The sequence below is a fragment of the Nerophis ophidion genome, linkage group LG06, assembly GCF_033978795.1.
Source record: "Nerophis ophidion isolate RoL-2023_Sa linkage group LG06, RoL_Noph_v1.0, whole genome shotgun sequence".
In the NCBI taxonomy this organism is placed as follows: Eukaryota; Metazoa; Chordata; class Actinopteri; order Syngnathiformes; family Syngnathidae; genus Nerophis; species Nerophis ophidion.
This window is the reverse complement of record NC_084616.1, coordinates 38,687,355-38,701,515: the sequence shown is the minus strand read 5'-3', so window position 1 is coordinate 38,701,515 and position 14,161 is coordinate 38,687,355. Positions and strand designations below refer to the sequence as shown.

The window sequence follows — 14,161 nt, the reverse complement described above, 5'->3', positions numbered from 1 at the left end:
TCACTAAGCAGTTTTGTTGCTGACTGTGCGCTCAGCTTCCCAGACATAATTAGTTCCTCCCTTGGAATTTTAGGCTGGTCCCTCACCTTTAGCCTTATAATCCTTATCCACAAGGTGAAGTCTTGCATTGAGCTCCTGAGCAAGGGTTTTAGCTTGGTTTTCTTATATTTCCAAATTATTGCGCTCATAGTGGTCCATCTCACCAAGCTTCTTGTTGATGTTTGTTGTAGTTTTGTGCAGGTCAAACATCTTGTCTTTGGTCTTACTCGTGGTGGTGAAGAGGTTTGAATGGAAGATACTGTTTATGTGACAGGGTCTTATCCACCAAATGAGTTTAGGTGCTCAGTGGCCTTGTAGTTAGTGTCTGCCCTGAGATCGTTAGGTCGTGAGTTCAAACCCCGGCCGAGTCCCAAAGACTATGAAAATGGGACCCATTACCACCCTGCTTGGCGCTCAGCATCAAGGGTTGGACTTAGGGGTTAAATCACCAAAATGATTCCTGCTCCCTGCTCCCCTTACCTCCAAGGGAATGGGTCAAATGCAGAGGGTAATTTTACCACACCTAGTGTGTGTGTGTGTGTGTGTGACTAACAGTGGTACTTTAACTTTAGATGAGTGTTTTCCTAAAAGGATAGAACTCCCACAATTTGTGTTTCATGACCTGGTCTGTGGTAATCAGAATGCTTGCTGTTCAGGGATTGCAGTAATGGATTACATTTTACATGGCGCCTTTTAAACACACTCAAAGTGCTTTCCAGAGAGAACTGCAAACCTGTCATTCATTCACTCTACATTCACAATTTATAATGGTAAGCTACATTTGTAGCCACAGTTGCCCTGGGGTAGACTGACAAAGCGTGGCTGCAAATTTGCGTCTATGGCCCCTCCGACCACCACTAAGCATTCATATACTATTGTAAGTGGCACTGGGAGCCAGGTGGGTAAAATGTCTTGCCCAATGATACAACAGCTGTTACTAACTAGTATGGCAAAAGTTGGATTCAAATAAGGAACCCCCAGGTTTTTACACAGCCACTCCAATGTAGGTATTTCAAGTTTTTATTCTCATGTACAAAATCAGCAGGTAATCAAGCATTTTTAACCCACTGCATTTAATTTCCCGTCCTCATGCGTTTGTTAATACTTTTTCATTTTACAGGACTTTCTGCAGTCACACTCGGCCAATGAGTTCCGGATGTTCTGCCTCTTGACCAAATACAGATCAGGTTTGTTACACCTGTACACACATTGCAAATGCTTATTGCTCCAGCTGGTGTTAAGTGGCTCCTCTGTAATATCTCCATAGCTATTGATTACAGCGAGAACAGCATGTCGGAGGCTCAAGTCTCATTGGCAACAGTCTCCACCTTCTGCAATGACGCTCAAGCCTACATAAAGGGCCAGCTGCAGTGTTTGCCGGTGAAAGATGCCGTACTTTGGGAGAGGTGGTTGGTTTCTTTTCCATTCCTTTATAGTTTGCTATGATTCCATGACATCATTGCTGTCATATCATTTTTCACGTCAGGTTGGATCAGACAAAAGCTCGCGTGACAACAGCTCTGGCTGATGACTTTGACACCCCTCAAGCCATTAGTGCCATCATGGATTTGGTTCACCATGCAAACTGCCAGCTACAGCCTGTTTGCTCTGTAACAGCTCCAATACTATTTCTTACATATGATTAAGTTTTGGCCATATATTGACATTACAGCAGTTCATTTGATATATTGACTGTTTTTTCTCAGTCGACTGGGGCTGTTCGAAGTCCAGCGGTGTTTGGAGCCATTGCAGCCTACATCAGAGACATCTTTGACGTGTTTGGAATTGAACCATCAAACGTCAAGGTCAGGACACACACGACATTTACCATGACTACAGGACTAAAACACTTCTGTTGTGTTGATAGGGCTAGTCTATATTTCAGTTCTATTTACTGTGCAGGAGGCCGAGGCAATGACCCACGCTGGAAGCCTCCAGGCTGTCGTCGATCAGCTGACTCAGTTCAGAAGTGAAGTCAGAGCATTTGCACTTGCCCGTCAAACAGCTACTTCCAAGAAAACAGAACTTTATCCAGACAGAATCCCGCTTCTTAAAGCCAGTGACGATTTAAGGAATAACCTGGCACCTTTTGGCGTGCTTATAAAGGTGAGATACCAGGTACAGTAGATGCACCACAGGGATTGTACACTGATGAGCTGTTCTTGTGTTTTCAGGATCGAGGGGCCACTTCCACGTGGGAACTAACTACGAAAAAAGAGTCACAGAATGAAATCCAGACACCCACCGAAAATGTGGCCTGAATTGACTCAAGTAATGTCATTAAAAAATACAATATTCTGATATTAAGACATTTTGTGTCTTTACTGAGAAAAATAGGGTACATACAGGTATTTGCTTAAGCACACCTTTATCTAAAGAACATAGTAAAACAAAACATCTAAAAAGAAGATATAAAAGTAGATAACTCATTTTATTTCAACTTAGCAAAAACATGTATTCTGGAAGTCCCTCAAAAACAAAGGCTGAACTGGCTTAAGTATATGTAACAAAGGCCTAGGTGCATTGCTTTTAAGTTTTGATGAGCAACTGAACGGGTTGAGTTGCATGATTTGAGATCGGGCTAAAAGGTCCATGAGACTGTACATGTACATTGTGCAGACACAGAAACATATTGCTATGTTTTGGTAAGACCACTGTGGAGCTTACAAAAAGCAGAACCAATGTTGAATAGTGATTGATGACCGTGATTAAACCTGTATTTGTGATTAGAGTAGATCAACTGATATTAGTTCAGCAGCAGATGAAGTCCTGCATCAGGTTGTGTTGCTGATCACTGGAGCCAGATTAATCAAAGAGTTACTGGCCTGGGCCAGCTCTGTGATAGAAACTCTGCCTCTTTGTTTGATGAACTGAGCCACAGAGTCCAGTTCTGCTGGAGTAATGAAAATGAACTTCCCTCTGTCATCAATTACCCCTGGAAAAAACAAAGAGACGATAATTATTATATTTTTACACTGTACATAAGGGGGAGCCTTGTGTTACGTTTTGTGGGTACAACACACTCCCATAAATGAATAATATCGTACAAATAACAGACAGCTGTACATCCACACTGTGGAAAATTTGTAGAGGTGTGTAGCTACACTGACGGACAATGTCCCTTTTGTTCTTTATAGTTATCTTTTCTCTTGGGCTTTCACACAAGTAAAATATTTGACAATCACATTTTATTCATAGTTAACCCAAAATGGATTTCTCATCAATCCATCCATCCATTTCCTACCGCTTGTCCTTTTTGGGATCGTGGTCAATATTTTAAAATAATTACCTGCAGTGCGTTGGTGTCTTGCCAGATTATGTATTTTGTAGGAATACAGAATTTGTTTTTACTGCTGTAGGAGCACTTGCATTCAGAGGGGAGGAGCTATACTTCCATGTTTAGATACCAGTTTTCACGCATCATTAACACAAAATGTGGATTGTTGCAATGATAGTTGATTGTAAAATATGCGTGGTAATGTAATCTTTGATATTGCTACCTGAATAAATGCTTCTGATATTCCCAATATTCCTCAATTGATGTACAAGTATTATTTAAACACAGATTACATGACAAAACATCCTTGAAAAAGCAGGATTTTAATGTATGATTGTTTGTGGAGTTAGACCGGATGTGACACACAGCGTTATTTTGAAGCAGGAAGTGTGTGATTGGTTTGAGAAGGTGTGTTGACTTGTTTTGACAACGTGAGTCTCCGATAAAGTTGACTTCCTCCCTAAGGTCTTCCTTCTGCTGAGCTTTTATACCATTTTACTAAACCAGTAACAATCTACAATTTATGTTATCAATGCAGTGAACTGTAATTTAAACATTGAAGTGAAGCGCCACCCCTCTCAATGCAAGCACGCCAGCTAAGGCTGGGCGATATTGCCTATTTTTAGGCCATATCGTGATATACGATATATTTCTCGGTATTTTGCCTTAGCCTTGAATGAACACTGGATACATATAATCACAGCAGTATGGTGATTCTATGTGTCTACATTAAAACATTCTTGTTCATACTGCACTAATATATGCTACATTTAAACTTTCATGCAGAGAAGGAAATCACAACAAAGTCAATTTACCAAAACTGTTTTTATTACAGTTATTAGCAGGTGACTTTTCAAATGATACTACAGATTAGCAGTAATGCTGCTTTTTGGTAGCAACGCTTGTGCCCCACACATTACAAATTAATGTTGTTTATTCAACATATTCCCGCTTGAAGCCAAACCACCGCAAGACGATGGACCCCGTGCTGTTTTTCTTAGGAATTAATTTTCTTCGATTGTTACGAGATTCGCACTTTCTTTCTCTCGCAACAACCCGCTAGCATCACAGCTAACGTTAGCCACGCCGCTACCTTTCTGCTGAGCGAGGGCGTATACGTATGTGACGTATGATGTGACAGTATGTGACGTATGTAAAAATGTGCACCTGCTTGTCTGTGAGAAGGAGACACAGGAAAGAGCGAAGAGAGCCTGTAGTGTAATGCCCGCAGCTAAAAACAACTGCGTGAGAACGTCTACTCGAATATTACAATAGTAATTTTCTATATCGCACAGAGACAAACCCGCGATACATCGTGTATATCAATATATGGCCCAGCCCTAACGCCAGCAGACTTTTGCTAATTTCATGGCAATCATAAGATGAAAATGTTGTCTTGTTGGGAAAACGACTTTCCATGGCTTTGGACTTGGGCTTTCCATCATGCATCCTTGTCTTTCTCAATTTCTGCCAGCTATTTTTTCCCTGCAACAGTAACTGAACGCAGAAAATTTTCCAACGCGATGGAATGGATCAAGGGTCAAACCGGACACTTGCACGTTATTCGCTCTTTTAAAAATGCGTGCCGTCAAAGGAAATTATAGTTATCGCATTAACTTTGACAGGCTTACTTTTTTCCCTTCACTACGCCTTCCAAGCAACAACTAAACGTCAAAAACAAGTCAATCATTAATCAAGAATTACTAATTAAATGCTCAGAAAAGATCAAAATGGCTGCATGCATGGTCAAAACCTTGTGATCATTAAGGAGGATAAAGATGAGATCCTTGAACATGTAAAAATATATGCTCCTATGAAATGGACAGTGACAACAAAACAACATAGTTTTCATTATTGAGTCTCTCTCTCCTTTGCAATGTCCCTAATATTGTGCAAGACGAAAACAGGAATAAAAGTAATTGAACTCTTTTTATTATAGTTCAATTTAATTATTGTATTAAATCGTTGAACTACTGTGCTTAATATGTCTGTGCTTTTGTGAACAGTGTAAATCACATACATTTTAATTTCGGTACAGAATTGGTAAACTTTCAAACTTACACTAAAACTTGAGGTCATACGAATGGAAATCGTACGTAAGACCTGTATAAATGTTAAGACTGTAAAGCTCAGGAGATATTGCATTACATTTTTTGAGTAGTTTTAACAGTATTGAAATTTTCGATTAAAAAAAAATTAGCTACTTAACTGTTTTTTATTAGCTGTAAACAAACTATAATCGTCAAAATGATTACGAAATGTATTCTTAAAATATTTAACTCTGTAATTAATCCATACGAAGGTTTAACATTTTAAATTGAACTAACGAAATAAATCAAAATATATCAAAATATCTTCATTGAGATGCACCTCAACAAAATCAAATTTTAAGGGATGTACACACACAATGTGACCATTTTTTGATGTACATATATTGTAAGCAGATGATAAACAAACAATACGTAATGACCCATGATTGGCTTCTGGCAAAGGGGTTTAATAACTTGTTATTCTAATGCTAGATTGTGACCAACCTGTGAGTGAGCCTTCTGCTAGCAGGTCCTGCAATCGATCAATGGCATCTTGTGTTCTCATCCCAAAATGAGAGGCCAAGTCTTCCAGTAGAACAACTTTAGAAGTCTGGTAGACACAGAAAGTGTAATTGAAAGCACCGTATATCTTATTTTTCTGCAAAAGCTGGATTGGGTAATCACCTTGATGTAATGTATGAATTCTTGAAGTAGGTTGCGTGACTGGAAGATAAAACCACAAATATTGTGTTGCAATTATTTGAAAAAATGTAAGAGATGTTAAGTGCATTGTGTATCATGTTAATTTTTTTCCTAAATGAAACTAAACCTAAAAAAATATTATTTTCAGTATTTGTTTGCAGACCCAAAACGGAATAAACAAATTGTTTTCCAATGTTGTACACAACTGGAAAATGGTCAAACGGTTATGGGGCATGCTAAATTTTTTTTTGCCAATCCATTTGATATACCAAGTTTACCTGTAAGTAGTTTAACACATACTTGGGCTTTCAGATAAACAAGCGTAGGAGGAGGACCCAGATGGGACTGTCTGTACCGTAGGTTCTGTACAACAAATCAAGTTAAAGTTACGACTTCTTGGTTGTCTGGGTTAACCTAGGCAAACACTGACAATGTAAGAAAAGCGTTACAAAACTGGTTAACTTTTTAGCAGAATAAGTCACCACAGTAACTGACCGATCAGTTATCTCTGAAAATGATGTCACAGTTCATGTGTGTGGGAATCGGTAAGAGTAGTACCGTATTTTTGGGAGTATAAGTCGCACCTGCCGAAAATGCAGAATAAAGACGAGAAAATCATATATAAGTCGCACTGGAGTATAAGTCGCATTTTTGGGGGAAATTTATTTGATAAAACCCAACAAGATTAGACATTAGAAAGGCAATTTAAAATAAATGAAGAATAGTGAACAACAGACTGAATAAGTGTACGCTATATGACGCATAAATAACCAACTGAGAACGTGCTATAACACATAGAACATACTATACGTTTACCAAACAATCTGTCACTCCTAATCGATAAATCGCATGAAATCTTATACGTCTATTCTCTTACGTGAATGAGCTAAATAATATTTTTTTATATTTTATGGTATCGTGTTAATAATTTCACACATAAGTCGCTCCTGAGTGAGTATAAGTCCCACCCCTGGCTAAAATATGAAAAAAACTGCGACTTATAGTCCGAAAAATACAGTTGCAGTAAGAGACAAAAACAGGGATTAGATAAAAATCTGGCAAAACCAAAATTTCATGAGCAAATTTGTAAATTGTTGTTGGAGGGACTGTCTTATCCCTGACATTTTCTTGGATGGAATGTTCACAATGACACACAGTGAAACAGTACACTTAGAGTGCCCATATAAAGAACAGACAATACTTTAAGTGTTGTAGTATTTTTTTAAATTTTATTTCAGATAGCCAGTATTTTTTCTTTTGTTCCTATGAATACAACTGAAATAATTCTCAGACCCCTTTTATGTGTCGCCCCTCACTTATGGGTCTTTCTTAAGAAAAAAAAGTATATTTTTACTTTTAGTCCAAAAGCCAAAACGCAGAGGAAAATATGTATTTTTAAAATTCGTGTTTGTGTGAATTTTCAAGGAAACTTCTGTGTGGAACAAGACTTTATGGTTTGTTTTTTCCTTATTAAATACACATCTTGTAATATTCTTCTTCCTGAGTGCCGTAAAGAGTGAATCGATGTTTGTTATTGGTCATTTGCTGCTAAGCCCTCCCCTTACTTGAACATGCTCATGAAAAGTATAGCAACTAATTCGGTTATTAGGTTTTGTAGTAGTGCTTATACTACAACGTAAATGTTTGGCTAAGTTAAAACAAAAACATCTCATAACTTTAATTTGATTTAGACCCCCTCGGTCCTCCTGTTTTTTTCTACGTTTTAACCTGAAAGCCTTATTTTTTTGCATAAACGTTATCTATTTCGTCTCCATTTTCCAATTTTGCAAAAAAAAAAAAAATCTTCAATTTATTAATTTTTTTGAATCTAGAAACAAATATTGATAAAAACAGTTATTTTGTTTCAAAATGAATGAAGAAATGATACAAAAATAAGTGAGATGCCATATCCCAATTGACCTAACCTGGTCTTCAGTGAGTTCTTCCTCCTCACCCTGATCTTCTACCACAAAAGAGGCTTTGAGCTTGAGGTACTCCTCCTCCTCCCGCCTCTCCTGCTCCTCTTTGGTCCGCCGCTCTTCTTCCTCCTGATTGAACATCAATGAGTTGTTACGTCATTTCCTCCCTTGCACGGATAGGTGAGGAAAACAACATTTAATATAATGAAGTGAGACCTGTTTCTCTTCCAGCAGTCTCTCTTTTTTCTGTTCCTCAAGTCTTTCCTGCTCTCTGAGCTCCTGCGTCCTCTTCCTTTCTTCACGCTCCTCCTGCTCTGCCTAAAAGTAAAATTATTTTTGAATAAGACATGTTTTTGATGGTTACACCTTGAGGAAATGTACAAGAGTTGGTAGAGAAACGCTGGAAAAAAAAGTTCCCCTAATCTAGGACCCGCTTAAATTATTTTACAACTGGGATAATGGTCGGAACACATAAGATAAGGTTAATTTGTAACACCCAAACTACACCAAAAGACAGCAACAAAAGTCCATGGTTCCAGTTTTTGTCCAATTATTACTACTGTATATCATTGGTACTTACCTCTCTCTGGGCTTTCCTGGCCTGTTTCTCTTCCAGCTTCTTTTGCTTTTTGGCTCCAATTTTTGCTGTTGGCTGGAAGGTCTGTTCTCCTGTCTCCTCTTCCTCTTCCTCAGGCTGCTGATTCTCTTGCTCCTCTTCTGATATCACCACAAATTTTAAAAGGTTTGTTTAAAAACGTTGCAAAATCATGCAAAAAGCATTGACCAAGGAAATCTGCCTAAATATTAGTGCTCATCTCCAACATTACACAAATGTTTAAAGTATTTTTCAATATTTTCCTTGATTCTTCTGTGAGTAATAGGGATGAAAACTAGTATTTTTTGGTACCAGTAATGAAACACAAGCAATATACTCATTGAATAAAGTTGAGGGACAGCAGCATGCTTGACTGCTAATCAAGCAAAGCGGAAAAACAAGAACGCTGCGTCCTCTTCAGTGTGACCTCCCAACTTAATATCCTACAATGCTTTGGCAAGGGCGTGTCATAGGTTAGGTTGGGTTGGGTTAGATTACGTTACATTACTTTATTAGTACCCAAAAGTAAACTTGTTTTGCAGCCAGCAAGATCAGGACATCAATTTAAACATACAGAGAAAGTAACATCTTAAATATGCAATACAAAGACCTACCACGTAATAAGCATTACAAACACTGCCAAGATGACAAAATACTATATGTACTCAACGTTCCCCATGAAAGGGATAAAACATATACAATCTGAATCAAATAAGATTTGGGACAAGCCAGAATAAAACACCGTAATAAAAGAATAATTAAAATAATAAATGACACTAAAATAAACATAGCCAAAAATAGGGTACTACAGCTTATTTAGTTCTGTGATGGCAACTGGGACAAAACTACACCTGTACCATTTTGCTTTGCCTTTTGGGACTAAAAACCTCCGTCCAGATGGGAGCAAAACATCACAACTTTTTGAAAGGCTGCCGCAAAATCATGCATTGTAAGTTGACAAAAGAATAATCACAATAATTTTAAGAATACGTTTATGAATGAGCAACAGTGTCTGTTTACCGAGCTCTTCTGCGCCTCTCTGTGGTCTTCTGTTGGCCATCACAGCTGCAAGGTTTCTCCTCCGACGCGGCATTCCAGCGCCTCGCTCCTCTGCAATTGCCCGATGGCGTATGCCTGCAGCTCTGACCACAGCCAACTCATTCTCTCTGTTATCTGTGTAGAGAATTGAAACATAACGCTAAAATAGAAGCGTATCATGTTTCCTAAACCCTTTTTAATGTGGAATATTGTAGTGTTGCTGACTGGTAATTAACATTAACAATATTTGTATTTCTGTGTTGCACCGTCTCAGACTCAAGCTTTAAATTAAAAGTTAAAGTACCACTGATAGTCACACACACTAGGTGCGGTGAAATGTATGTATGTAAAAGGGGCAGCATTGTAGAAGAGGGGTTACAGCTCGTGCCTCACTGTAAGGTCTTGGGTTCCATTCCCTGCCACTTCATTTTACACACTGAAAATGTCAAGTCTTTTTTATTCTATTTTTGAAATTATCGCAATTATGCTGTATCATGGCTTTAATATGGGGAAAATATTTGCACCATGAGATTTTGACATTGTTACATCCCTGCGGGCTTACAGTCATTTTAATTTAAAAGAACATTACTGAGCACTGGGAGTTTAACAGTGGTTTATCATTATTAGCGTTTATTGTTCCATCCCTAGATCAGTGTTGCCACATTACCAACGTTGTCGCTATATAGGGCTCGGATACACGGATAGGGGAAATTCAAGCATCCAGAACATAATGCATTGGGGGATATGCATGTATCTGAAGTGTTTACGCCAGCTGCTACAACACTGCCATAGTTTTTCGTTCTTTTCTATAACAAGTTTAAAACCTTCTGCAAACAGGCTGCATTATTAACCACTTAAGTATTTTAAACGATCGCTTTAGAAAAAAAAAGGCTATGATGCGATTTTTGTTATTTCCAACATGTAAGAAAAGCCAATGACTATTATCAGTGAGATCAAGATACCGAATAGTCCGGATAGCAACCGTAAGATGAACAAACATCACTTGCTGCTCCTTTATGCTCAACTTTAAAATATTGTATAAGATAAGTGGTGTACTCAGTAAATATGCCAATGAAGAAGGACCACAGTTAACACGATTACACTGGAAAAACTGGTATCCGCATGAAATATTGTTATAATAATGATAATGATGACTTATTTAAGTATCAGTCTGACTCAGGTGCCTCTGCATGTATTAACTTCACTTTGACAATATCCTGAATATTGCACTCTTCTGTACACACACACACACGTCTATGCACACGCACGACAGGTGTATGGGCACGCGCACTACACAATCACAATTATCGTGAATTTAATATTAACTTCTGTAACAACTTGAGGTATTCATTTCGCATGCAAGCAATCACTATGCAACTTCGTACATGCAACATTATTGCTGCTTATGCTAAATATGGAAATGTATTGGGTTTTTTTTTAGCTCAAATAATCGGATCTGAACTGAACTAATCACCTGACACATGTTGGTGTGTTCAAGGTAGGCCTGGGCGATATATCAATTTTATCAATAAATTTGAGTTTCTTGTTGCAGACAATTTAAAAAAAAATTAAAGATCTATATTTTTTTCCTCTTGCTCTGGCAAACGTTTTGCCTCAATGAACTTCCGTAGCCCCATAGCTCCTTACTTCCTTAGTGGAGTTTCATCCCAAGCGTAACAAAACATGGCAAATGCTAATGCTAACGAGATGGAGACTTTTGTTCTAACCAAAAAAAAGTGCTGTCAGTGCTTCAGTTTCGCGACAATGGGTGTTGAACTAGTGACTGCACGCTGCAAAGTCGATTTAAAAAAGGTAGGCAGTACAACAAACTTATTCCAGCATCTTGTTTCTAATCAGAAAGAGATACTCCATTCTTATTTGAATCATTACCCCCAAGAATTAAATCGATTCGAATTGTGTGGTGCCCAAAGATTAAATAGCCATAATATCTACTAATCAATTTTATAATTGTCCATGTACGAATTGCAATGTATCTAAAATTGATTATTTCCCCCACCTCTAATGATAACACACCTCGGCGTTCATGGTATAGAAATAAGAATGTCCTGTCTGCAACAAGCTGCCCCATTTCTTTCCTCTCAGTCAAACAAGTCAGAAACAAATAAGTACACCCGTCAACATTGCGGTAGCAAACCGGTTGTTCTTTTTGCTTGCTTGATATTTTGCACCCGGACAGTCCATTTCTTATTGGTTAGTTACTCGTACAACTCAGCATTGTAAACTAAAACCCATCCATTTTCTACCATTTATTCCCTTTGGGTTTGCGGGGGGCGCTGGAGCCTATCTCAGCTTCAATCGGGCGAAGGCGGTGTACACCCTGGACAAGTCGCCACCTCATCACAGGGCCAACAAAGATAGACAGACAACATTCACACACTAGGGCCAATTTAGTGTTGCCAATCAACCTATCCCCAGGTGCATGTTTTTGGAGGTGGGAGGAAGCCGCAGTACCCGGAGGGAACCCATACAGACACAGGGAAAACATGCAAACTCCACACAGAAAGATCTCGAGCCCTGGATTGAACTCAGGACCTTCGTATTGTGAGGCACTTGAACGTTTGCCAAAATTACTCAGTGGCATAGTGGTTAGAGTGTCCGCCCTGAGATCGTTAGGTTGGGAGTTTAAACCCCGACCGAATCATACCTAAGACTATAAAAAATGGGACCCATTGCCTCCCTGCTTGGCACTCAGAATCAAGGGTTGGAATTTGGGGTTAAATCACCATAAATTATTCCCGGGTGCGGCACCGCTGCTGCCCACTGCTCCCCTCACTTCCCAGGGGGTGATCAAGGCGATCGGTCAAATGCAGAGGACAAATTTCACCACACCTAGTGTGTGTGTGACAATCATTGCTACTTTAATTTTACTTTAAATGGCTAACACAGACCACAATGCATTGCAAGATCACGCTCCCCATTTAACAAATAACCAAACTTGTAGTCGCTTTTCTGATAAGAAAATATCAAGAATACTCTTTTTTTTTTTTAAGCGACAAGCAACACATTTTGTGGCTACTTTGTGAGACTGACAAGAAAGCACATATCACTCTTCTCATCAGGAAGCAAGTGCTGCTTTGGGCCCCTACCCCATCTTTTAAATATCTCGTTTGTGGAATTTAAAATACAAAATAAAATAAAAAAAATGTCAAAAAAATAAGTGAAAAAAATAATTGCATTTTTAATCCGAAACATTGATGTTTTTGCTTATCTGTTTTTTCTTCACTTGAACAAAACGTCATGGGTTAAGTTTTTACATCACGCATTTAAAGTGCAGCACAGCTTAACAAAAAACAAATCTAAAATTGGCTTTCCTCCATATTCTTTTTTTTTTTTTTTGACATCTTAAACCTCCTGTCTCATTATTACCTGAAGTGAATTTTGGTTTGTAAATAGTATGCTTTTATATAGGATTGACTTGCCCACCCCCAAACATTATGACATCAGCTGCACTCTATAATATCATGTTATCAAACGTTCCCTTTATGGCTGTTACGACACATTCGATGCTTTTGTCATGCATTTATTCTTTCACACCACGCCCTCTGACTAATGGCAAACTTTCCATTTGACACTGTTGTAAGCACAATACCAACGGCGTGCAATTTGCAAAATGCACAACCGCATTTTGTAAATTTAATGTCAAATCATCCATCCATCCATCCATTTCCTACCGCTTATTCCCTTTTGGGGGTGCTGGGGGCGCTGGCGCCTATCTCAGCTACAATCGGGCGGAAGGCGGGGTACACCCTGGACAAGTCGCCCCTCATCGCAGGGCCAACACAGATAGACAACATTCACACACTAGGGCCAATTTATGTCAAATCAAATCAAATTAAAATCAAATGATTATTGGATTCATCACTATACAGTGTACATCCACGACTAAACTACTACCAAGTGTGAATTCAGGCCAGGTGGCCTATTTCAAGTTCCAGGTAACCCTACATTATTATATTTTAGAAATAGTAAACCAAGTTGTGGTAGTAGTTTAGTCAATAGTTCTGTCGTGGATGTACACTGTATAGTGATGAATCCAATAAACATTTTAATTTGATTTGATTTGACATTAAATTTGCGCGCCATTGGTATTGTGCTTAAAACAACTCTACACCTGGGGTTTGCTGACGTACCCTAAAACACTTTTGCTAAACTTACGTCTTGGATAATGAGTTGACAGAAAATGACTTTTAAGCATGGCTGTGTACAGAAGTGTATAATTATGTATATTTCAAATGACCTCCAAGTATAACTATGTACACAAGATATGTCACACTGTGCACGGTTAGTGTCGCAAGTTATGTTATGCTAACGGTCAGGTAGGTTAGCTTACCTTCATCCGTCTTTTTCCGCAACTTTACAGCAAAAAATATCAGCACAGCAAGAATAGAAGCAGCTATCAAATACAGTGCTATATCCATGGCGGTTTCACACCCTTTAAATAATTTTCAGATGATACTTTTGTATCACGCGTGTTTACATGCGTGTCGTTTCTTTTTAGCCTTGACAGCAGACACAATTCTTCTTCTTTTTTTTCCCCCTC

At 38.6% G+C, this 14,161-nt stretch overlaps 2 protein-coding genes across 2 annotated transcripts in view; one reads left to right on the top strand and one right to left on the bottom strand.

The window, feature by feature from the left end:
* cars2 (cysteinyl-tRNA synthetase 2, mitochondrial) overlaps nucleotides 1-2,346 on the top strand; it is a 24,903-nt gene extending 22,557 nt beyond the window's left edge. Inside the window, exons 10-15 of the mRNA XM_061903680.1 lie at nucleotides 1,160-1,226; nucleotides 1,307-1,445; nucleotides 1,526-1,649; nucleotides 1,746-1,844; nucleotides 1,942-2,145; nucleotides 2,214-2,346. Coding sequence (XP_061759664.1) covers nucleotides 1,160-1,226; nucleotides 1,307-1,445; nucleotides 1,526-1,649; nucleotides 1,746-1,844; nucleotides 1,942-2,145; nucleotides 2,214-2,300 — 720 coding nt within the window. The 3' untranslated portion in view covers nucleotides 2,301-2,346. The remainder of the gene's footprint in view (nucleotides 1-1,159; nucleotides 1,227-1,306; nucleotides 1,446-1,525; nucleotides 1,650-1,745; nucleotides 1,845-1,941; nucleotides 2,146-2,213) is intronic.
* On the bottom strand, nucleotides 2,335-14,161 carry LOC133554670 (DDRGK domain-containing protein 1-like). The gene is made up of 8 exons (XM_061903682.1): nucleotides 13,952-14,161; nucleotides 9,583-9,735; nucleotides 8,548-8,684; nucleotides 8,184-8,285; nucleotides 7,974-8,096; nucleotides 6,031-6,069; nucleotides 5,851-5,956; nucleotides 2,335-2,974 (listed from the first exon to the last, which is right to left on the bottom strand). Exons 1-8 carry the CDS (start codon nucleotides 14,037-14,039, stop codon nucleotides 2,814-2,816), a joined length of 909 nt encoding a protein of 302 aa, XP_061759666.1. The 5' UTR covers nucleotides 14,040-14,161; the 3' UTR covers nucleotides 2,335-2,813.